General features: G+C 59.3%; 1 protein-coding gene across 2 annotated transcripts in view; it reads left to right on the top strand.

The window, feature by feature from the left end:
* Positions 1-25,156, top strand: part of ADGRD1 (adhesion G protein-coupled receptor D1) — a 125,436-nt gene that overhangs the window by 40,680 nt on the left and 59,600 nt on the right. For both annotated transcript variants that reach the window (XM_043557278.1, XM_043557279.1), the window contains 3 exons: positions 1,060-1,170; positions 3,008-3,083; positions 8,857-8,998. In XM_043557278.1, the coding sequence (XP_043413213.1) occupies positions 1,060-1,170; positions 3,008-3,083; positions 8,857-8,998 (329 nt within the window). The remainder of the gene's footprint in view (positions 1-1,059; positions 1,171-3,007; positions 3,084-8,856; positions 8,999-25,156) is intronic.

The raw sequence follows: 25,156 nt of genomic DNA, 5'->3' as shown, positions 1-25,156 counted from the left end.
CGCGCACACAGCGCACACACATAAGCGCACAGGTGCGCACACACGTGCGCAAATGCGCGCGCGCAGGTGCACACGCAGCGTGTAAGCACGCGGGCACAGGCGCACGCACAGCGTATGCACGCGCGGGGATGAGTGCACAGGCAGCGTTTACACACACGTGCAGGTGGGCACACACACGCGCACAGACGGAGCACCACGCCCATCAGCCCAGACAGACCTCGCTGCTTTTCTGAACTGGGTCGCCCTTACACAGAATCACACTTCGGGGGGAGAGTGAGATCGGGGCACACGTGCTCAGCCACGATGCGGAGGCAAAGCTACGTAAGCATTTGATGGCGACTGGGGGACCAGCCTGATCTTGTGCTCGGTCGTCTGTGCTCGGAACGGAGTCGAAAAGCCGCGGCTCCTTTGAGTGCCTGTGAAATAAAAGGTGCAGAATCGGGTTTCCGAGGGCCAGCTGGAGGCTTGGCCCAAATCTGCCTCTCCGGGATGGTCGGAGCAGCGTCCCACACGCGCTGACTTCACAGCGCTTCCCTCCTACAAGTCTTTACCTAGGGAGCATTGCTGAGCTCCACCGCAGCAGCCGCGCTCTGGATCAGAAGCCTAGAAGGATAGTTGTGGTGGGAGTTAGTCGGCCGCGATGGCTCCCTCCGTGCAGTGACACGCTTGCCTGATGGCCGGGAGGTGTGTGTCTCGGGTGCCTTCCTCCTGCTGTGTCTCACGGGGTCCCCCAGAGTGTGGTGAGGAGCGGCTCCCCCTCCGCATGGGGGGGGGGTCATCGCATAACTGAGAGCCATGGTGACAGAGGCCCGGAGGGAAGGAGGGGTCACCTCAGGCCACGGGGCCCCCACAGCGTGTGGCCGGATGGACACGTTACCACGCTCGAAATTACTTTCCCCGGACTCTTATTTTTCCAGGTCGTCATTTTCTAGAGGTAATTACACTACCCGGGGGAGCGTGTTCTTTTAAAAACAGCAGAGGCAGATGGGGTTTTACAGCCCAATTTCCTGCGCCGCGGAGCTGACTGACTGTGGCTTCCTGTCTCTGGCTTGTTCTCAGAGTTCTCTGTGGCCAAACTCCTACCCGAGGCCATAAATTCCTCCCACTACCGCTTCCCGGCTCAGGGGCAGAGCTACATCGAGGTTCCCCACGAGGCTTTCCGCAGCCAAGGTGAGTGCAGCTGCAGGGCCCGCCCGGGAGCTCAGGCGGGGGGCCCGCCAGTCCTCAGCCCTTCCAGATGTGTTGCCAGCTGTTACCTGGCGAGCCACCGCCCTCAGACCTGCTCGCCTCTTCCCGCGCTCCGGGGCCGGCACTTCTCAGGGTGTGGCGGGAAGCTCCCGAGACGCTCACTCAGAATGCTGATTCCCAGTGCCCTCCAGCCTCGTGAACTGGGACTTGGGACAGGGGCGGGGAATCTGCATTTTGGGGAGGCTCTTGAGGCGATTCTGATCCACCGTGAAAGACGCCCTGTGTCCTCCCAAATCTGCACCGAGACACCTCAGCCGCATAGGACTAGATGTGGCCATCTCCCCTCCCCTGTCCCTGGCCTCGGGCTAGGTTTGGGGTTGGTCTGCCCAGGGGGCCTGGGTTCTGCTTCCGTCTCAGGGGCTCCGGCAACTCTGGCCATTTCCACTGCAGTCACAGGCCCTCCAGACTCCTTGAAAAGTGACTCGTCACAGACTCGTCCCTCGGGGTGTCAGGGGAGTCGTGGATTTGACTCAGCTCCTGATGCTCTGGCCAGAGGACATGGGATTCCCAGGGTTCTGCCTTAGAGACTGGGGACCAAGACCAGTGTGGGTGGCGTAGGATCACGGTGTCCCCTCCCCAGCAAGGAGTCCCCACTCGCCAGCCCTCGGGAGCCCACCTCCGCTCCCTCCACCATCTTGCTTGCCTGTGTGAAAGGTGCCCGGGGATGTCAGATGACAGCCCCCTACACTTGGGGTGAACTCCAGAAAGGTCTGGAGATGATGCTCTGATCCGCCAGGGGCACACGTGACCTTTGCTCATCTCACACACCTGGCTGCATGAGCTGGAAACCCTCAGTGTTGCCGAGCGAGCTGGGCTGCAGCCTCATGCTGTCCCCTGTGAAGGCTCCTCCCACCGGCAGCAGGACTTACTGGTCACGAGCGCTGACCGGTGGCTGGAATTCCTGGGAATTCCGGGTTCAGCCACTAACGGGTTGTGCGGCCTTACGCAAGTTACCGAACCTGCCTGTGTCGCGGTCTCCTCATCTGTGAAACGGGGCCGGTATTTGTACTGGGCTCGTAATATTGTTTGGAGAGCTGAATGAGCAAAGCCCCTCTACGTGGCACATGCTGAGACTTAGAGGATGTTAAAGACATTCCTGAAATGTTAACAGAGTCGGCAAATATCCCCGACGATCCCGGGAAGACAGCTAACCACTTATGCTCCAAGCGCTCTCCGTGAAGCGGGTGGAGGGAAATAACAGAAAAAATGATTCCTGCTTCAGAGCTGTCGTACGGCAGAGAGGTGGGACCCAGCCGAAAGGCATGAGGGGCATGTATGTGGTCACTGCCGCTTGTAAACCCTGCGTCTGCCGGCTCGTTCAAGCACGCGTGTTACTACGGATGCCTCATACACCAGCAGCGAACAGGACGTGCTCACCCGGAGGATGCAAAGCTGGAGGCTGGCGCTGGGACCGCCCCTCGAGCGGGGCCCTGTGCCTTCGTGAACTCTAGCGTTTCTGGCGAGTCTGGCTCCCCCCCCGGGAGCTGTTGTATCTGTCTGTCTGGAGTTGACTCGGGGGAGGAGCAGGGAGTCATTGTCACGGTTGAATCCACAGCTGAAGGGTCACAAAGTTTCTACTCAGACTCATGGAAAACTCTACCCTGAGAGTCCCTCGCTTTCTCCCTCCCCCCTCCCCAGGAGCTGCCCCTGGGGTTTTGGGTGTGGGTCTGCACTGTGCGTTGCTGGGCAAGTGCGTTTGGCTGGGGGCTTTGTCACCAGGAAGATTGACGGGTGTCTGTGACCCTCTGCTTTTCCCCAGCCTGGACCACCATCGTGGGCCTTCTCTACCACACGATGCACAATTACCTGGACAACATCTGGCCAGCCAAGACCAAGTGAGTCCCTCAGGGTCACATGGTACGGAGAGGGCAGTGGGTGTGTGTGTGCTTGTTTGCTGGGTGGCCGTGACACCCCCACCTCCCTGCCATCACAGGCATACACGATACAGCCTTGGAGGACACTGGGGGTTCGGCGGGCCCTGGGTGGGCAGCCTGAGAGTGCGGCAGTCAGGTGACCATATCTGCCCTGCCGGGAAGGACCTGCCTGAGCCTCAGCCGCCACTTCTGTAGAGTGGGAGGACAGCGGCACCTGTCTCCAGCAGTCAGGGTGTATTAGATACGTTGGCTTAGGCGGAAGGTGGGGAGACCGGGGGCTCATGAGACTAGGAGGCTTCAGGCACAGTTAGATCCAGGGACCCAGGGGATGCCTTGCGATCTGATCTCTCCGTGTCCTGTCTGTGCTCACTTTTGTGTTGGCTCACGTCCAGGGAGGCCTCTACATAGAAGCATGGCGGGCTCCGGTAGCTCAGGGACTGCCCCCCCACCTCTGGGTCCTGAGGTCTCCGAAGGAGAGGAGCCTTTCCAGAAGTGCTCGTGGAAACTCAGGGAGGGCTGTGATTGGTCCATTTGGGTCATGTGCCCCTCTTGGCCGCCCCCTTCATGGTGGCCAGAGCATCCTGCTCTCTCATTGGTTAGGTCTGTTCACATGACCCTGTGGAAACACAGGGAGGGCTGTGATTGGCCCGTTTGGGTCCTGCCCCCTTTTGGCCCTTCCACCCATGGGGGGGTCAGAGCATCCTGCTGTCTAGCTGGCGGTGTCTGCTCACGTGGGGGTGGGTCAGCCCTCTCAGACCACAGGGAGAGGCTGATTCCTCCGAGAGGGGAGGGGAGGGGAGGGTCCGTGCCTCCCCTTTCATAGGGTTGCCCTCACCCCGGCTTGGTGAGGCCCCACTTGGCTCTCTTGCCCCCCAGCTTCCCCTCTGCCCGGGAAGCTGCAGGCCCCCTCTGCTGCCCTGCCCTGCGGGTGGGCTGTGGATGCTGGCGCTGGAGCCGGTGGTGTGGACCCCTCGGTAATGGGGCTGTGTGGATGCCGGCTGTGTGGACCTCTCGGTAATGGGGAGCAGGCTATTTGAACTGCGTCCGGATAAAGGGTGGGGGATGAAGACCTTGTGGGAACACGGGTGGCCGAGCCCCGGCGTCCTGTCTCCCAGTACTGCTCCTTCCCACCGCCTGGAGGGATGCAGCCTTCGGGGAGAGGGTGGCCTAGGGAAGGAGACAGCCACGATTCTGCTCTGGACCTGGGACCCATCGCCCTGGGAAGGCCTGTGCTTAGACAAGTTTCCTTATAACTAAGGAAAGGGGCCCTGCCACTCTTTGTGTGTGATTTCCAGAATTCTTCAGGAGAGCCATCAGAGGAAAATGCCACCGCTTTTTCTCAAAAAGATGCCCTCCCGCCTCTTTGGGGGGACACTTCTCCAATCCCAAGATTATGAATGAAAAACGGGCCCTTCCCTGGCCGCCCTAATCTGCAGCTCTCACAGCTGAACGTTCAGGCTGAAGCGGATTTGTCGTCGCAAAACAGGAGCTGTGTGTTCCTGAGGCGGAGCCACGGGGGCCAAGGGTAAGGGCGTGCAGGGAGAGCGGCATCTGGACCCCCATCCACATCTTCCTCCTGCCCCAGACTAGCAGAGGAAAGAAAAGGCGGAACTGCTTTTTACGGACACCAGCGTGTACGCGCGTTTCAGGGGACAATTTGCCGTGACCGAGTCGAATCGTGACCCCAGCCAGGTGCCAGCAGACTTTTTCATAAAGGGCCAGATAGTAAATATTTTTGTCTTCACGGGCCATACTGTCTCCCTCGCAACTACTCGTCTGCGCTGGAAGTGTGAAAGCAGCCTCAGACAACGTGGAAAGCAGTGGAAGCGGCTGTGTGCCAATAAAGCTTTATTTATAGGAGCAGGCAGCCGCCCAGGCCTGTGTTTGCACACCCCTGCTAGACGGTTCTGTCAGTGCTGGCAGCAGCAGATGGGGGAAGAGGCTGTGTTTGTCCTGCCCCGCGTTGGGGTGGGGGGTGGGCCAAGGCTCTGCTCGAAGCCTGCAGGTGGGACATTCGGGGCCTTCAGCCTTTAGCGCCCTGCTGCCCTCACTGCCCCGGCTGCCCCCAGGGAGGACTCTCGGACACCTCAGAACCCATGCTGGCGTGATCTGGACCCCCGCGGTCAGTTCCTCTTGTCTCTGAAAGTCGTGGGCTCTGAGACTCGCACACCGGGCGGTTCCCCGCCCCCCACGGCCCCCTGCCCCTTAGCAGTAACGCGCGCCGGCTGCCGGAACCTGTCGGCCCCAAAAGTACACTCCTCTCCCAGAGTCCAAACGTCTTGCAGTGATGAGAACGTGTTTTTCATGTGTGGGATCTTCAACCCGGGTGAAGGTGCAAAAGTGTCTTCTTGTTGGCGACGTTAACCTGGGAAACAAAGTCGCTGAAATAGCTGCTCAAGTACAGCCCCCATACGTGCGGTCTGTCCTGCAGCATCAGGGCGGGACGGAAGTCACCGGCAGCGTCGTGTATGGCAGCACAGAGTCGGTGCTGGGCTCCCGGCTCTCTTCTCCCGGCGGGGCCCTTACCGGCTGCGTGAACTGGGCAGATGCCCGGCCGTCTCCGTGTCATCCTCTCTAGAGTAGGGGTGGGGACAGTACTGATGCGTGAGGCTGCCTTGAGCGCTAAGTGAGTTAATTGTTTAAACAAAGTGCACTGCTCCTAACGACATCTGTAAGTGCTTGCTTAACGAGATCTGTAATCACTCGATAAGAGGATTGGACGTCCTCGCCACAGTGACTGGAAGAGAATTCTGAAATTCCTCGCCCAGTTAGGGTTAGACCAGTAGAGCCAGCTGCCTGCTTGCCTCCACAGCCGGGCCCCTTCCCCTAGCGTTCTGCATGGGGCCTCCGTACACGGAAGGTTTCCGTAAGAAGGGAAGGGGCGGGGGGGTCGTAATGTTCTCTCAGTCGCCCTTGGGGGCAGGGTGGGGCCAGCACGTGAGTCTAGGGCATGAAGCTGGGGGTCAGGCTGGCACGGGGTCACCACATCCACGGCCACGCCCTGGGCGGGCTGCTACAGGGGCCCCGGCAGCCACTGGCAGGGGCGGCGTCTCACTGTGCACGGGTCCTGGGGGCACGTGGCCGGCCCCTGCTGGGCCCCTGGACACGGAGGGTCCTTGGAGTGTCACGTGCCCCCTCGTGATGAGGACCGCTCTGCTCTTCCCAAGGGCCCTGCTGTGCCGGGCAAGCACCTGGGACGGCCGTGTCCCTCAGAGCGGGGCTGGGGATCCGCGCTGGGCACGGTGTCTCCGCTCCCCCTCCGCAGGTGGAGACCCGGGCCCTCTCCGGGATGTTAAGGCTGCCGGGGGCAGAGGCAGGGCTGTGACTCGGGTCTCTAGGTCTCCGCGTCTTGTTGACAGAGTCATGTGTGCTGCGGGAGAAGCTCCCGGGGGCTGCGGCTTACTTAAGTGTCCGCACGCGTCCTTCTTGTAAAGTAATGCCATCCGGTCAACGCGGGAGGAATGACAGAATCGGGAAGACGCCGCCCTGCATGTAGTTGCTGATGGGGGCAAGTCGTCAGTGGGTGTTAGCACCACCGGGTGAGGGGCAGTCGTGGAACGGGGTCGTGCCCTGTCGCCCCAAGGGTACTCGTTAGTTCACCAAGTGAGTAGGGTACCCGAGGCTGGAGATGGCTGTCAGGTGCCACTTCAGCCAGCTGGTCACTCTCAATATGGTCAGCACTGGGGCGTGATATCCTGTGTCCCCCCGGTGCGACGCCATGGAGGGAGTTGACGTGGCCCGTGGAGCGATCCTGCCCCAGGTGCGTGGCCTGAAGCCCCACGCGAGGAAACCGTCCACAGATCTAAAGTAAGGGCCGTTTTGCAAACGGCGGTTTGCACTGCTGGACGTCCACGAAAGAGGAAGAACCGTGGGGACCGTCCCAGAGTTCAGGGGCCCGCGGAGCGGCACTCCCTGGCGAGCGCACAGGCCTCGTCGGGACGAAACAGCCGAGAGGCACAGGGGGGGACCAGGCGTCGCATCATGTTAGCGAATCAGTGTCTGGCTTCCGAGTGTGGTGACTGGGCCTCGCTACGGAGGAGGCTGACTCTGCGCTTAAAAGGGGCTTGCCAGAGCGTTTAGGGGGAGGAGAATCATGGCGTGCTTCCTCGCGGTTCAGCAAGAAGAAAGTTGTACGTGCGTGTGGAGGGCTTGAGCCCGTCAGGTGATGTGACTGTGACGCTGTCAGGGGACCACGGATGGGGGCCTAGGAGTAGAGCGAGTGTCCACTGCACGCTTTTTAGCAAAGCTTCTGCAGGCTTGACGGGGAGAGGGGTTTGAGCTCAGTCGAGGGAGGAAGAAGACCGTACGCCCAGCGCGTTGGCCGTCAGGATGACGGCTCCGTGGGCGCAGACACGGGAAGGTAGCAGAGTCCCCCGCCAGACTTTGGAGAGCGGGTGGCAGGCAGGCAAGGTCCCAACCAGGCAAGAAAGCAGCAGGTGACCGGGTGGCCCGTGCGGGATCCCAGGGACCCCACGTCTCCGGCGCTCTGGGGTGGCTTTCCAGAGTTGAAGTCCACGCAGCAGACGTTTGCCGCTCACTGACTGTGTGCAGGCGGGCTGGGACCGCGGTAAGGCAGGCAGGCACCCGGGGCGCAGACCCCAGGGAGGCGCTCACTCGTGGGGTCGTACAGGGGCCGCGCGTGCCAGGCCCCGAGTGTGCACTCCTCCTTAAAACCTGTGTCCCAGGCTCCTTGCCTCGCCCCCATCTTGGCCCTGAGTGTCACTTTGACCTCATAACTCCATGAGGCAAGTACCGTATACATCAGGTAGGGGTCTTTCGATCGGGGTGTAAGGAACAGAGAAGCTGGCTTGAGCTGTCTTAAGTAGGAGGGTAGTTCGTTGGATCGTGTCAGCTGAAAGGCGCATGGGCATTTTGGCTTCAGGAGCAGCTCGATCCGGCGTCCAGTTGATGTCGCTCTGCTCGATCTCACTTCTGCCCTGGTGGGGGCCTCCTCTCCCAGTTCATCTGTTCCCTCCTGATTGAACCACTTCCAGGGCACCTCCTTCAGGGCCGATGTGTAGCCGAGAGAACCGAGGGTCTCTGACCCAGCATTTTCCATCTGAATCTTGTCACATCTCTTTGGACTTTCCCGTGGGTCATGTGCCCACCTCTGCACAGTCACCATGGCCTGAGGGAGGCAGTGCCCTGGGTGGTTCAGGCCTGGGCAGCAGGGCTCACTCCTGAGCCGATGGAGTCAGCAGCAGGGCACATTGGCTACGAGGGGGGCAGGGGGTGGTCACCTGGAGGAAACGGAGGGCCCTTAACGAACGCACGCCGGGCGGCAAGACCACAGGTGCCCGCCACGCTACCGTCGATCCCATCTTTTTATAAGCTGGGAGGTTAAAGTTCAGACAGGTAAGTCACTTACCCAGGGTCACACAGCTGAGCGAGTGGGATTGCCGAGATGCAAACCCAGAGCTTTGTGCTTTCCATCCGTCACGCTCCCTGGGCCACATCTTCTTCCGGCAGACTCTCTGTGAGGTCGCCCGGGGTGCCGGCCTCCAGCCTCGCAGAGCAGGTCCTGGATGACGGGACTCTCCCTGCAACATGGTAGTGCCCGCTTGTAGGTCTCCTCTGCGGGTCCTGGTGGGTACCGAGCGAGACCAGTCAAAGCTCCCCCCAAGAAAGATTTCAGTCTCCAAAGTTTCGGCCCTAACGTTGAATTCTGAGCCAGGTTCTGGCTGCGTCCCCTCCCCCTTTTCTGTTCTGTAATGATTTTCCATTTCCTTCCAAGGATTGCTGAGGCAGCAAATTACAAAACCCACCCGCTGTCTGCAGCCAGCTACCTGATTTCCCTGGAGGTGTCCCCACCGCCGACGCTGTCCCAGAACTTGTCAGGATCTCCTCTCGTCACGGTCCAGCTCAGGCACAGACTGGTGAGTGAAAGTGAATCCGCTCTCCCTTCCGGTCTTTGATCTTGCACTGAGGAGACTGGCTTGTCTGTGGGGCCACAGAGAGACTCTCAGGTGGCCCTGGTGCTGGCCCACGCTGGTGTTTTCCTCTCCCGAGAGCTCCTTTCCTGAGACTATTTCTGGGAAGTCCCTCAGTGGTCACACGGCGTAGACCCTGGGGAAAAAGGCCTTTGGGACCAGACGTAGCTTTCGTAGATGTGTGTGGCTGGATGTTTCTGATTTACAGTAAGCGTCCTTCTGGAGGCACCTGGGGGGCTCAGTCGTTTGACCATCTGACTTCAGCTCAGGTCACGAGCTCACAGTTGGGGAGATCAAGCCCGACGTTGGGCTCTGTGCTGTTAGCGTGGAGCCTGCTTGGGATCTTCTGTCCTCGCCGTGCACCTTCCCCGCGTATGCACGTGTGCTCATGTGCGCGCTCTCTCTCTCTCTCTCTCTCTCTCTCAAAAAATTAACATTAAAAACAAAGTCGTTCTTGGAGGAGGGGGATGTGTGTCTCGATGGTGCCATCAGTGTGTTCTCCGTGGGAACCACGCTTTGGAGCTGAGGGTGGGGGGGCCATTTCTGCGCGGTTTTGAGTGATGAGTTCTTGGTCCCGCTGTGTCGTAACTGGGACTCCGTCGCATTCGCTTCCCTGCTGTCAGTGGGTACGAATGGCAGGTGCGATGGGACACACATGTGCTCTGTCCTTTAAACAGCGCGAGCTCGTCTCGTGCCGGATTGTGTCCCGAGATTCGGTGTTGATTCAACACCCAGGCGGCGTGTTTTTTAAGGAATTTATTTCAGAACTCACCATATGTTCAGCCGTTTGCACTTGTGCCGAAGACATTTCCTTCCAGCATTTCCTGCACCATCCTGTCCCATCCTGTTCCACCAACCTTAACTGAGGACTTACTGTGTGCCGACCGCTGTGTCCCAGGCCTCTCCTGTCCGTCCCTTCCCTCTGCACCCACAGTCCTGACCTCGGAATGCCCCGGCAGCCGGCCTCTCTCTCTTTTTCAAACAATCACGAACCATTAAGAGAATTTTAAACTGTGGTAAAATAGACATAATCTAAAACTTGCCGTCTTACCCATTTCTAAGCACACAGTCTATGGCATTAGCACATGGACGCTGTTGTGCCACCCCCATCCGTCCCCAGACGCTGCCACCTTCCCAAAATGACGCTCTGCCCTCACGGACGCTACCCCCTGCCCCAGCCCCCAGCGCCCACCACCTGCTCTCTGTCACCGTGAAGTGACTCCTCTAGGGACCTCACGTAAGTAGAGTCCTGCACTGTCTGTCCTTCTGGGACTGGTTTATTCCATCTGGTGTCGTGTCCTCAAGGTCCATCTACGTGGAAGCACGTGTCAGAAGTTCCTCCTTTAAGGCTGAAGAGCACTCCCGTTTTCCTGTACGTAAAACATGCATTTTCTGCCACCCCACATTTTGTTTACCCGGCCACCCACCGATGGACACTTGGGGTGCTTCCCCCTCCTGTCGGCAAGATGCCGAGCATGTGGGTGTGCAGGTACCTCCTCCAGACCCTGCTGTGGTCCTGGGTGTGCGCCCAGCAGGTGTCCTAGAGCGACGCCGTGCCTCTGCGCGCTCTGTCCTGAAGCCTCTCTTCCAGTTGCGCAAACTTCTCCAGGTGTCCAGAGGTCTCTGGCTCACGGAGCGCAGGGCCCTTTCCAGCGTCCACTGTCTCCGATGTGTGGACAGTGTTGGGTCCCGTCGATGCCCGTGGCCCCTCGACCCCCTCATTGGCTTCCAAGACGTGTCCTCTTGGGGGGCCGCCCCCGTGCCCCTGGCCCGTCCCCGCTGCATCACCTCCTCTAACTCCTTGCACAGGTGTCCCTGTCACAGGACCACGTAAGTGTTTACCTGTCCGAATCCACAGAAATGCTGACGTGTCAGTGTCGCCACATACAGAGGTCACTGAAGACCCAAACCTACGTGGCCCCCGTGGCCTCAGCACAAAGCGTCTGTTCCGGTGGGTTTCCGAACTCTGGGTGCCCAGCAGGGCGTTTCCTCTGGGCCTGTCACTCCTCTGTGCTCCTGGCTTCTGCCCCGGTGCCGCCCTTCTCTCCGTCTGCACCTGAACCTTGGTGCCAGCCTGGGTTGCTGTCTCTGGTCCCCACCCAGGACCCGTCATCCCCTTATTCCCTTGGCTCACAACCCTTGTTCCTCCTTAGTTCTGCTGGGCCAGGGGCTTCCCGACTGCCCCCGTTGCCGCCTCCCCCCGCATGCCCAGACTGACCTTCCAGAAGCCCAGACCACGTGAGCCCACCCACCTGGCTGGCATCTTCCGTGACTCAGGTTTCTCTGAGGAAGAATCTAAACTCTGGGCCTCGGGGATAGATCTCTGGCCGAGCGTCCCAGTCCGGCTTTCTGCGTGAAGCCTTCCCTCCAGCGAAACGGGAACGGTGGCTCCCAGCTTTGCTCAGGGAGGCGGCTCGGTGCGCGCTGAATATCGCCACCCCCCCTCCCCCCCCACCGCGTGAGCGACTCTGTCCCCCAGCTGTCCTGTCTTCGGCACACATTTGCACGACTCCTTCCAAGGAGAGGATACTGGTCCCTGGGACGGAGGTCCCCCCGCTGCCACCGCGGGAATTCCGCCACCATGCAGAGGGAAGAGCTCCGAGGCTCAGCGGCCTTGGAGGTTTGGTCCGCACGAGGGGGGCGCGTCTTTAGTGTTCCCGCGGTGAGGGTGTCACAGTGTGGCCCGGAGACCGCGCCGGCCTGCAACCGAGAGCGTGCAAATGCAGAGAAGGCTTCTTTCTCAGGACTCTGGGGCCGTCGTGGGGTTGAGGTTGAGGCTGCCCTAGTGGAGGCCGAGGCCGGGACTCACGGCGGGCGTTGGGGCCCAGACTGGGCCTGGGGCTGAGGGACCCCGGGCTGAAGCCAGGGCAGCAGACCCAGCAGGAGGGCCAGGGACCTGCCTGCGGGGGCGGGGGGGGGCACGATGGGGAAGACACGGGGCTCGAGTGCTGGGCTCTGTGGGGTCCAGACACGGGCACACACACATGGGCACACACAGCACACGCATGGATGTACATAGAGCCAGAAAACACACACACACACCCATGCCTAGTACACACACAGACACACATATCCATATCAGGCACACACACACGCACATCCATACCTAGCACACATGGACACAGTACATGCCCCATACCCAGCACGTGTGCGCGCGCGCACACACACACCCCTCTATTGTGTGGCCAGGCAGGCGTGAACCCCGGAACTGGCAAGGCGGGGGGGTGAATTTGTTCCACTTATCAGGGCTCCTTCCTCCTCACAGGCCCTCTCTGAGCAGGGCCACCCCAGGGTCCACCACCTATGCCTGCTCTCCCACCCACACAGCCCCAGCCCTCCTGCCTTCCCCTCTTTCAGAACGGGGCCGCCCCATGTCGACCCCACACGACCTTCCTCACAGCGCCCACGGGCTGCGGGTGGTAAACCGAGTTACTGCACATTGTTAGATTGTGGTGCTTACTGTTGGCATTTTCCCGAGGGGGGGGCACCATCTATGGGACCCTGGCTCCCTCACCTCTGGCCTCACCCCTTCCGGGGAGCACCCTCCCCCGCGATGCCGCCTGGTGCAAACTGTGCTTTTGGAGGGTGGCTCGTTCCAGGGTTTTCCCAAGGAGACTTTCCAGCCAACGAGACAAAACCTGAAACTTTTCCAGGGGTCCGCTGGCCCCGCGAGCGGGTATTTCTACCCCCCCAGTTCTTCTGCACTGTTCTGCCTCCTGCTTATTTCCTGACGCGTGGACGCCTGCGTTAAAAGGGATAATCTCATTGTTTCCTTAGGAAACCAACTTGGGTCAGTTCCTGCTCTGAAACAAAGAGCCCAAACAGAGCCTGCTGGTATTGAGGAGTTTTGCTTTGAGACCCCCACACGTATTCCGGTCCCGGGCGGGCCTGCGGGCGGAGACCGGGTCGGATGGATGAGGCAGCCGGGGTGGCCGGGCTCTGTGTCCTGTTCAGCATCGTGTGGCCGGCCGAGCCTTGAGCATGTGTGCGTGTCGGGAGTCCGGCATCCGGGTGCCATTGCGGTGTTTGCTTCTTTCCGGTAGTCAGGAGTCCCACCCCTGTGCTTTGGCCCACGCCGCTGTGCCGATCCACGGCCGCTGTGCCACTTCTACTGTGCCCGTCCCCGCTACGCGGATTCTCGGCCGCTGCGCCAGTCCTGGCCGTGCCGATCACAGCCACTGGCAGCCTTTGCCGATGCAGTGTCCCGTCTGACTCCGGGGAGCCCGCTGAGCGAACAGCTCGGACAGCTCGGAATGCTCGGCCGGGCAGCCGGTTAGAGGCTGTTGAGGGGGACGCGAGCACGAGCAGATGCACCCTGCCCTGAGATGTCCCCGAGGGCCCCGGCCCGAAGGGAGTGCTGCGGTCTTCTGACTAAACGTGGGTCAGAGATGTCGGCGTTCCCGCCAGTTAAAATCGCTCACGGCATCTGATGTGGATTGTAATTTGCAGCTCAGGATTGAACCCTCACCTTTCCCTGGTCAATGAAAGCGAACCTTTGCTGCCCCCGGAAGGTGGCCAGGCCAGCGAGACGTAGATTCTTTGGGCGCTGTGAAAATTAGAAAACCCATATGAGCGTTTCAAAGAGCTAGGTGTTGTCAGCTTTGAGTGCTGTTGTCTGAAATTCACTTATCAAACGGGCTTTCACTTTGACTGTGAGTCCCCAGGACAGGCCATGGGTCAGGATTTTCCTGACGCTTGGAGGGGATCGAGTCTGATGACGAGATCCATGAGGTTCCAGCAGCAGGACTCTGAGAACGGGTGCAAAGGGAGGGTCTGCCCCTCTGTGCATTCTGACCTCACCCCCGGCTGAGCCTCGGGCACGGTGGGAGCACACACTGGCCCTGGCTCCCCACGGCAGCTGGTGAGGAAGCCCAGGCAGGACGGCGGGGGCTCAGAGGTCTGGTCAGTGCCTGCCGTCCCGGTGTGTGGCCATCAGAAGGCCCCTGCAGAGTTGGCTCGGCGTGGCGGTCCAGGTGGCCGTGAAAGGTGTCCATCAGGAAGCCACTGCAGGTAATCACGAAGGCGTGTTAGTTCTCCAAGACACTCATGTGCTCACACGTTCGCTTGTTCGCTTGTTCCGCAGACACTGGCTCCGTGATGCGGACCAAGCGACTCGCCTCTCTGTGCCTCTGTTTTGTCGTGTGTAGTAATACACGCGAGGGTGATAAGACATCCACCGGGTCAGTTAGCTCTTCCTGCTCTGTCTGGGTCTTCTGTGCAGAAACAGAGGCCAGCCGTGGCTAACTTTAGCAAGCAGAGTTTTCCAGAAGGACACCTGCTAGCACACAGGACTTGGGGGGAGGGGTCTCAGACCAGGGGCCCTGCCCTGCTTTTGTCACCTCAGCCCTGTGAGGTGAGTGGGCGCCGCCCTGTGCTCTGCGCCTGCGGCCCCAACCCAAATGCAGAGCCCCAGGAGGGAGAGCGAGAGGCTGTCAGTGGTCCTGGGGGTCGCGGGCCTGCCCCGGGGCAGAAGGTGGCAGGGAAGCAGGTGTCGCTCCCCCAGGAGCACACGTGTGGTGCTGTCGGTCCAGTGGCGGTGAGCAGGCGGGCGGGAGGAGCACACGCCAGCGCCGACGCCCCCGTGCACTTGACCCCTGCCCCATCTGGGTGTCAGACGCAGCCCCGCAGGCTGAGGACCACGCGTCCAGAAGCGTGACCGGTGCCAGTGCCAAATGAACAGACTCTCCGAGTTGCCTTAAAAAACAAGGAGGGGAGTTTTATTGGCCCCACGACCTGCAGAGAGGAGAGCGCTGCGGGGCCGGGATGTGACGCGGGGCCACGTGTACTTCCTGCCGCATCAGGAGTGCCGAGTCGTGACCGAGGACGTTCCCGAAAATCACGTTTGTCTCGTGCGTTGGCTCGTGCGAGGCTGCAGGCTTCAGAGGTGCCGGAAGGTAGGGAGGTCTCTCCTCTTCGGTGTCAAGTGTCTCCCGTAGGTTATTTGCTCCCGAAGCAGACGTGCAGGGCGTGCTCGGGGCAGAGGCTGAGCCCGGGCTCTGGAGCCTGACGTCTGCCCGCGGTCAAGGCGGAGCTTCTCTGGGCGCCCGGTCCCCAGCGTGCAGCATCTGGGGGCCTTCACCCCGGCGTCCAGACCCATCGGAGCCCCAGAGACGCCCGGGGCTGGTGGACGGAGTTGGTCTCCCGGGCGCTGGGCCCGGCAGTCTCAGGAGTTGGTGCCCCCAGGGGCTGCGGCTGTGACCGTGGGAACGTGGCGCTGGGGCCGTTGCCTTGGTCCTGTGGTTCCATGGGGCATCGCCACAACTTGTGGTTTTGTGAAAAGAAGCCACGAATCTGGATTTTAAATTATATCTCTGCGTTTGTACCGTTGGCACTTAATTCAGATTTGCTTTTCACCTTGTTGACTGAAATATACCTGTGGGTTCAAGTTCAGCTAGTAGGTCACCACTTTACAAGCTCTATTTTTTTTTTTTTTTAGCTTTTGATTTGAAGTGATTTTAAACTTCCAGAAAAACTGCAAAACAGTAGCGTTTCCAGGTACCACTCACCCACGCCCCCTCCCGCTGCTGTTTTAAGTACGATCTCTGAAGCCTGGAAGGGAGCGCTGATGGTGCCTTGCTGCAGACAGGCGGTGGTTCTGTCCGTTGACCTGCTGGGGCTCGTTCCCGCGGCGGGTCCGGCTCTCGGCAACTCCTCCAGCCCGTGGCGAACGTGCGGCTTCTTTGTCTCCGTGACCTTTCTGCTTCGCACGGTTAGTTTGCGGGGCGTCCCTCACTTTGGGGACGGACTCATGTTTTCTCAGGATGCAAACCTGAGGGTCATGCAAACCTTTGGGGTTATGCGCCTTTGACGAGAAAACCACAAGAGCGAGATCAAGCTTTTCTTCCTGTGTCTCGTCAGCCTCTGTTAGTTTCCTGTGGCGGCTGGAACAGCAGAGGCGTATTCTCTCCCGGTGGAGGCTCAGAGTCCAGGTCCGGGTGTGGTGGGGGGTCCACGTCCACGTGTGTGTGGGGGTCCCGGTCCAGGTGTGTGGGGGTCCAGGTGCAGGTGCGGTGGGGCTGGCCCCTCCCCAGGCCTCCCCTTGGCCCACAGATGCCGCCTTCCCACCGTGCCCTCAGAGGTCGTGCCCTGTGTGTGTGTGGGCGGCCTGCTCTCTGCGTCTTACAAGGACAGCAGTCGGAGGGGACGGGGCCTCCCTGCACCTCATCACCTCTGTGGGGCGCTGCCTCCCCACAGAGCCCCATCCTGCGGTGCTGGGGGCCAGGAGTCCCTTCCGTGGGTTTGGGGACACACAGGCAGCGAAGGGTGTCACCTGCTGTTCCTGGTGACGTCCCCTGCGACTGCCTGGCCCGGGTGGCGTCCGCCAGGTTTATCTCCCGTCAGCTCACCGTTGTTCCCTTTGCGAATTTTGAGTGTCCTGCGGAGGAGAGCACAAAACCCCACAGCTGCGCTTTGTCTCCTCGTATTTCACCGTGAATTTTATCTCCCATTCGCGGCTACTGCCTGTAAAAACTAGTGCTGTACCGTTTGCCTAAAGGCGATTTCCCGTTTCTGTCATTGCTTCTACATTTGTTAAGTAGAGTTCTGTTATGAGAGCAGCTTGCTATTTATGGGCCCAATCACTTATTTATATCGATACGACTCACAGATATTTATTTTATTCTGTAGGTTATAATCCAGTGATGATCCCAGCCCTGACCATCCCGAGCTTTCTCCAGTTGGCTCCTGTGTCCCTTTGATATGCCATCCTGGATCTTGAGTCTCTCCTTACCGTTAGAGGTGTTCTAGGCTCGTGGAAGCAACCTTTTCTCCAGGGAGCCCTGCTTTATCTTACTGGGGACTGGTGTTTAAACACCAGGGTCTGGGTGCCGGGGACGCTCACGTCTGCCGGGGTGCCACTGCTGCTCGAGGCCCTGAGCGGACAGAGCCAGGAAGTGTGTGAACGCACGCACAAGCAAACTCGCACCCGGCGTACGCATCTACATGCACGCGTCTGTACGTGTGGTGTTGAGACACGAGTTCCTCCTGACAACTGTTTCCAACCTGACACCCAGGGGTCATTCGGGCTTTTCTACATCCGGGTCCTCCTTTTCCCGAGTTAGAAACCTGGCTGTCGTGATTCTCGGTGTTTTCTCGTATTTGTTCAAGCCGGGTGCATAATTCTGGAATTGCTCAGCCCTTCCCCTGTGGGAAGCAATCGTACTAACTGGAGGACGGTGTTTGTCCTCTTTGTCGTTAGCCATGTGCCGTGTGGTTCTCGCTGTTTGTCAGAGCGAGCCGGGCTGGTTTTCTTACCTTCAGAGTGGCTTCGTGATTCCTTTGTGACACACTTAGGTCCGCCCCTGCTTGTTTGCCTTGCGCGATGGGTGTGCCCCCCTTGTGGCGATCTTAGGGGCTGACTTATTTGGAGCGTGTGGACGTGGCCCCGCAGGGTCCTGAGGTGAGATGCGTACAGGCAGGTGCCCGGGGGCTCCACTGTGGGGCTTTATTCAGCCATCCGGGGCTTGGCGGGCTCCTCTGCCGGGCGTGGGCATTTGCGCCGTCACCCACATTTGTCGTTACAAACGATCTGTTGCAGTGAGTGACCTTGTTCTGCACCTTCCTCTGGGGGGTTCATGTCTACGTGGGAGCGGGCCCTCCCAGGCCTGCCTCTGCCCTCCCTCGTGCCGGCCCTCTGCCAGTGTCCCGGGGCCGTGGAGTGACAGACTGTGGAGAGAGGGAGGCGCTCGGGCCCTGCCAGTGCGCTGACTCTGAGAATGAGCGCTCCGGCCCGATTCTGTCCTTTACCTCTCTTGAGATCGCTCTTGAGATCTTGGGTGTTTAGTTCATCTTTGAAGATGCGACGCTGTGAGCCGTGAGCCACGGCTAACGAGGAGTGGATTTGACAGATTAGGTGCCCCACTATGGTTTGGGGAGTGGCAAAGCCAGATGAGAGTGAATTCCTGCCCATGGTGGTGAGGGGGGAGGGGGAGGCTGGGAAGCAACAGGTGTAGGAAGCTCTGCGGGGCCGTCTGAGTCCAGACTCCCTGTGACCCGGGTCCCCGTGGACGGCGGTGGGAGGCGTGACCCGGGTCCCCGTGGACGGCGGTGGGAGGTGGCTTTGAGGGAAGTTGGAAGTCACCAGGGCTTCAGCTGGAAGGTACTGTTGACGTGCTTTTTTGGGAACACATTCTGTTTTCCGTGAAGGACATCCTTTCGGCTTCTAGATGCAAGAAGCTAAGGACAGAGGGTTTGGAGAGGCATCTCTTTGTCGTAGAAGGCTTTGCTGTCTTTCGGTGGCCCTTGATGTCTTCTTGCTACACACAGTAGCATCCTGCTGGGCCCAGAAGACAGTGAGAGCGTGGGGTGTGTGGTTGGGGGGGGGGGGCACAGACACTTCCAGAGTCTCTGAAGCAGCTTGCATTCCGGGTCTGCTGGTCTTGATCTGGCGCCCAGTGCAGTAGTGCTGGATGGTGGCTGGAAGTCTGCGTTCGTGTCTTCTGTGAAGTCGGAAGGTGCCAGTTTCAAAACCAGAGAAAAAGAAAGGGTAGATTAAAATGCAGTCCCTGTTTTAATGGTTGGTTACTGCAGTTATTTTTAAAAGAGAAAGGTTTTGAGCAAAGACTCTCGTCTTGAGGAGAGGCGGAGAGGAATTTTTATCATACCCAGAGAGGGTGGTAATTGAGGCTTGTCTTCGCCAGGCATTCTCTAGGGTTTTGGGGCTTTTTCTTTTGAAGGTTGCTTTTGCATTTCTGAGGATGTTTTTGGAGGCAGGCTTTTTTGAATTAAAGCGATACGTCTGATGGGAAGCATTTCTCGAGGAGGCCTTCACCAGCGCGCCTTGTGGGGCGAGCTCAGAAGAAACACAGGGTGCAGGTGGTCTCCCCGACTCTGCCGGGGGAAGCATGGGGTTCGGCCGGCAGCTTTTCTGTTGCGGCGACGGGGCCAAGGCCTGGGGCCCAGGGTTGAGGCGCAGAGTGGAGTGTGGGCTCGGAGGGGTCTCCAAGGGATGGTGGAGGCAGGCCGGGCCTAGAGCTGTCCTGGGGGTCCCTTAGCGGACGCCTCCTTACCCCTCTGCCCCCGCTGCCCCCACCGCGGCATTGAGTCTGTTACCCTGGGCGCTGGGCGCCATCGGTTTCTCTGCTCGTGAGCCCAGTCGGTGTTCAGACCCCGGGCTCTGGAGTGTGCACAGTGAGAACTGTGTGTTGTGGGCATGCCTGGGGCCGGCGCTGCCTTGTCTCGGGGCTCCATCACGGCCTTGGGCCTGTTCAGTTCCCCCCGGGGCACTGACTGGTTTTCTTAAGCTTCCCTCCTGAGCCTGGCAGAAGTCTGCTCTCCCCAAAGTGCCCGCCTCACTGCCCGGGGGGCACGTTGGTCACTGAGAGCCAGCACACCTGTATCTCATTGGCAGGGCTGATCAGCGCCAGGCCCCAGGCGATCAGGCCCCCAAGTGACGCCAAGCCCCCAGCACTCACGTCTCCACGGGCATAGTGAGGCGCAGACACACGGGGGCACAGAGCTTCGGCCCCTGCTGTTCGCTGGTCGTTCAGGCAGGAATCTCCCGACTCCCGTGGCATCCGCCTCTTTCGCTCCCCATCACACTGAGGAGCTGCTTCTTGTCAGGGCGTCCCCGCCGCGGCGCTGTTGTTGCGGGCAGTCCTGTGCGTTCGGGGTGCTGGGCGGCATCCCCGGCCTCTACCCTTCCGATGCCCGGAGCGCCCCAGTCCTGCTCACTGCTGCGTCACTGCCTGCTGTTTGAACGTGTGTAGCACTCTGGGCATGGTTTGGCTCTCCTGGTTTAGGCTGTGAAAGAACCACTTCTCTGTGATTCTTAAACTATGACCATCAGAACCAGATATAAGTGAAGCGCAGGCAAGTGGGCTTGATTCCGGTCTGAGGCGTGAACCCTCCCGGTGGGTTGTAGTGTGCAGCCGTGACTTCTCTCGGATTCGTTGTGAGTGAGAAAGGTGCTTCCTTGTCTTCTTGTGGTCACTTTTTGGTGCACTAGGGACCTAGAATATTCCTGCCTTGCAGACTATAGTGAAAACCACGGTGCCCACATATGGCTGTTTGAAAGCACAGCACGCACACATGTATGAACGTACACACACACCTGCGCACATGTACATGAACACAAACACATAGGCACGCACACAGGCACACCCATGCACACACGCATGCAGGCACATGCATGTGCACACACATGCACGCAAGGCACATACACATAAGTGCACACATGCACATATGTTCATGCAGGCACACACGGCACACATACACACGAGCATGCACACACGCACACATACATGTGCACGCAAGCAGGCACACACATACATACACGTGCACACATGCATGCACACACGTGTGCAAGGTACACAGGAGCACACATGCACACATGTGCACAAGGCACACACGTATGTGCACACACACATATGTGTACACACATGCACATGCGCACACACATGTGAACACGTGCACACACATGCACACACGTGGACACATGGGCACACACGTACATGGACACAGCCACATGCATGCACACATACATGCACACATGTGGACACGCATGGGCACCCGCGTGCATATGTAGTCCAGCATGGTTGAAATCCCACCAGCCGCAATAACCGATGTTCACATTTTGATGCTCTCCCCTCAGGAGCTTCTGCAGCTAAACTTGTGGGCTGTACACACAGTTTCTTGTAAGTGGGGTACGCTCTCCCTGTTTTCATTTTCCATGCTTGTTTCCGTGCCGATAACGAAACAGCGTAAGTCATTTTTGTGGCTGCGTTACCATGTGTCTCTTTGTCATCGTTCTGTGGCTACACGTTGTTTCGTGTTTTCATTATCGTGGACAACACCCTAATGGGCCTTCCGTGTTCCTGCTCAGTTACCACTTTAGGAGAGCGTCGTAGGGTTGCTCCGTTAATGTCTGCACATTGTTCTTCCACTTTATACTTCATTGTGGACGTTTAAGGCGGATCTGCATTTCCTCAGCGCAGGGGCCAGTGGAGTCCTAGAACCACATGTTGGAGCTGGAGTTCACACTCTCCAGACCCGGCTTCTCGGTCCTCACGATTTTGAAATGTTGTGTGTCAGGGAAGTACAGCAAGCTTATGGGAATGCACACGCATGAGTGCACAGCACGGCAACTCTTCACAAAGTGAACACCCACTTTGTGTGTGAGATCACCCACACCCCATCAAGGACCCCTCCCAGGTGGCTCCATTGGTCAGATGTGGGTGGGATGACAGTGCTGCTTGGGCACAGGCAATGCCGTGTGGGAACCGTGCACACCCACAACCCACAGTTTGGGTGCCAACCCGGGAACGGAACTGCCAGGTCCTAGGGCATGCATGTATTCAGCCTGGGTTGGTAATGCCAACTGGTTCCCAGAGTGGATGCTGATTTACCCGCCACCATCAGCATGTGACAGTCCCAGCTGCCAGCATTTGAGGTGTCTGTTGTTCCTACCTTAGCTGTCCTGGTGGCTCACGGTGGCTCATTTCTGTTTTGCTTTTTCCTGATGACTAGTGAAGTTTGTCACTTTTTTGCATGTTTATTGAACATTCTGATATCCTTTTTTGTCTGTCCTATTCAAGTCTTTTGCCCATTTCCCTGTGGGTGGTCTGCTTTTTTTCTCTTACTGATTTTTTTTAGGACTTCTTTATACACGTTGGGTGGGACTCATTTGTTGGCTACGTAAATGGCAAATACCTTTTTCACCTGGGTCTTGCCTTCTTATTCTTGGGGTATCTCCTGATGAGCTGCAGCTCTAACCTCTAACGCGGTGTGACGCGCCAAGCTTCTCTTCAACCGCGCGCTCCGTGTGCCCTCTCCCCGAACCTTGCCCCACCCAGCGTCACGAAGGAACTCTTGTGTTTTCCCTCCTAGGCCTTCTCTGATTGTCCCTGTGTGTGCTGCGAAGCATAGTCAGGGTCTCCATTCTCCGGGAGGGTCAGCATCCCCTCCAAGGCAGCGTCACCTTGTTGTAAATCAAGTGACTGTGTCTGTGTGGCCCTGTCTCTGGACTCTGTTCCTGCTGCCACTACCCGCTGACCTAACTGTCTTAAGGCTCTAAGACTACATGGGGCCCTGGCTTTGTTTTTCTGGGCTGCCTTGGCCATTTTGGGTGAGATACCCATTTTTACATTTGATACCCATAACACACTGCCCTTCAGAGGGTTGAGCAATTTGTGCTGTACACAGAGGGGCTTGCCAGCACCGATCTCCCCGCATGGTTGCAAACTCCAGCGAGCACAAAGTCGCATCGTGCTGGTGTCATTCTTATTTGAAGTTTTATTTTTTTTTAATTCTTTAATGTTTATTTTTTAAGAGAGAAAAGACAAAGCGTGAGCAGGGGAGGGGCAGAGAGAGAGGGAGACACAGAATCCGAAGCGGGCTCCAGGCTCCGAGCCGTCAGCACAGAGCCCGACGCGGGGCCCGAACCCACGGACCGTGAGATCGTGACCTGAGCCGAAGTCGGACGCTTAACCGACGGAGCCCCCCAGGCGCCCTGCGGTTTTATTTTTTATACCATTTGTGTCCTTACTGACTTCCAAGTCCTGTCTGCCTGTGACATCATCTACTAGCCTCGTTTGTTAATTTGACTGTTTTGGCCATGTGCCAGTCCAAACGTGTCTTCCGTCAGGTGTGTCCACTGCTTCTCCAGAAGAGGGGTGTGCTGGTTTCCTATTGCTGCTGCAACAAATTACCACCAGGCAAGGGTTTGAAACAACACGGCCTTACTGTCCTGCAGTCGGGAGGTCAGACTCCCGGGCTCGGTCTCGTGGGGCTAACCCAGTGTCAGCAGGTCTGCGCTCCTTCTGGAGGCTCCCGAGGACGATCTGTTTCTTGCCTTTTGCTGCTTCTAGAGGCACTGCTAAACTTCTCTTCCTGACCCGACTTCCGTAGGCATGCCCGCCTCTCTGACGGGACCCTCCTGCCTCCCTCTTGAAGGGGCCCCGCTGGAGCCTCCAGGATAACCTTCCCATCTCGAGATCTTTAGCTTAAGTCCATCTGCAAAGTCCCTCCTGCCGTGTAAAGAGCATCCTCGGGTGCTGGGTATCTCTGGGGGATTCGGATGCTGCACATCAGCAGGAAGCCCCTTCCAGCTCCGCGGCATCCAGATCCCTGGAGAAGATGCTCGGACGCCTCGGCGTGCACAGCCACCACTGCGGGGCGGCACCGTCCCTCCTGGGAGCCGCTGCCTCCAGCCCCCCTCGCTCTGGCTGATTTGACCGGACGTGGAGACAGACAGATGCTTGCTGCTCGTCGTCCCTCGGCCGCTGAGGCCGTGCTGATGTGGACACTGTCCAGCTGTGCCTCGGGGCTGGGGCGCGAGGTGTCCTTCTACGTCACAAGGAACAAGTAGCTTGCTTGCTTCTGTGGGACGCGTCTCCCCTGGCTGGTGTGGCCACGGGTGGCTGCTGGACGGTTTGTCGCGCGACATCTGTGGCGTGTCGCCGTGAGGCTGCGAAGGAACAGAACCCGTCCCTTAGACGAGCTGGAGTTCGCTGAACACGGGGGGTCTGTTGCCTCAAGTGAAGCCGGTGATCGTGTGGTTCAGGGACCGGCGCAGCCCCTGGGCCCCTGGTGTCTTGTATGGCGTCCTCCCATGAGGCACTGCAGGTGGCACGGGGACGCAGGAGACGTGCTCGGTCCCCGCGCTGCTCCGTCCGCACCCGGGGATGAGCGCAGGGCAGGGCCTCGTCCCTGCCTGCAGCGCCGCGTGCGGTTGGTATGCTGTACCTCGGGCAGCTGGGCTGGCCTGGGTCACGGCATTCCCTTCGAGAAAATGGCTAAGGTTCGTGCTGCCTTTGCTCCTTTCCAGCTCATCCTCTGGCCCTGCTGCCTCGTGCCACAGCATCGCTGTGTCCAGGTCTCTGACGGCAGGGCCAGCAAGAGCTCGGGACTGTCGCTCCCATTGGGCCCGGCCTGTTTTCTTCCAGGGTCTGAGCCCGGGGCCCTGGCGGGTGTTCAGGGGTCGGTGGAGACTGTGAGCAGCGCTGTTTTGACTTGTCCTTGAGATGCCCCGCCCCACAACTTGCACATAAATAGCTACATCACACATATGTTCTGCTCGGTTATCACCCCCCACCGCCTCCATGGTCCCACCTCTCACCCTCCCTACACCCAGCGCCTCCGTGGTCCCACCTCTCACCCCCCCCCCCACACCCAGCACCTCCGTGGTCCCACCTCTCACCCTCCCTACACCCAGCGCCTCTGTGGTCCCACCTCTCACCACCCCCCCACCCCCAGTGCCTCCGTGGTCCCATCTCTCACCCCCCCACCCCCCGCACCTCCGTGGTCCCACCTGTCACCACCCCCCCACCCCCAGTGCCTCCCTGGTCCCACCTCTCACCCCCCCCACCCCCAGCGCCTCCGTGGTCCCACCTCTCACCCCCCCCATCCCCAGCGCCTCCGTGGTCCCACCTCTCACCCCCCCACCCCCCGGCGCCTCTGTGGTCCCACCTCTCACCATCCCCCCAACCCCGTCCCGCGGGACCCACAGTGCAAACGGCATCCGCTTGTGTCTCCAGGGCGGGGAAGTGGGGAGAAGGTCCAGCTCGGCCTGAGCCGAGCGTCTCCATGAAAACAGGCCACGTCTCAGGTAGTCGTCAGCGGGAAGGACTGTGACGAAAGCTGTCCAGAGGCCGCACTCACCGTGTCGGGGTTGAGAGAATCCCAAACGGGGAAACCATCATCCTCGTCCCCAGCAGACGTTCCAGCGCAGGGGTGGCTCAGGACGTCCAGCCCTGGTGGGCTCCTGCTTTGTGCCGGCCGAGTGTGCTCCTACTGAGAACAGGGACGCACAAGCCGGCCCACCTACCCGAAGGGGGCAGCTGGGCCCGGGGGAGAACATTCGTTTGGAGAAGGCTGCCTTTCCCCTGGGGCCCAAAGAGGTTTGCCTGCTTCCGAATCATGAGTTCATTGCAAACGTTTTAAAATTGGGAGATTCCACCTAAAAACTAGGACTTCTCTCTGTTTTCCCCCTGGGATGACGGGGGATCTGAGAAGGGCTCTGGACTTCACATCTGAGCTGCCATCCACTGGGCTCTGAGGCCCTGGGGTGTTCAGGTCGCCATCTGGGCCTGCGGGAACCCAAGTTTGACACCCGTGATGTGACTCTGACTCCAGGGGAGGCTCTGTTGTGGCTCCGCTGGCTTCCCA

The sequence above is a fragment of the Prionailurus bengalensis genome, chromosome D3, assembly GCF_016509475.1.
Source record: "Prionailurus bengalensis isolate Pbe53 chromosome D3, Fcat_Pben_1.1_paternal_pri, whole genome shotgun sequence".
NCBI classification, from domain to species: Eukaryota; Metazoa; Chordata; class Mammalia; order Carnivora; family Felidae; genus Prionailurus; species Prionailurus bengalensis.
This window is presented reverse-complemented; position numbering and strand designations above follow the sequence as displayed.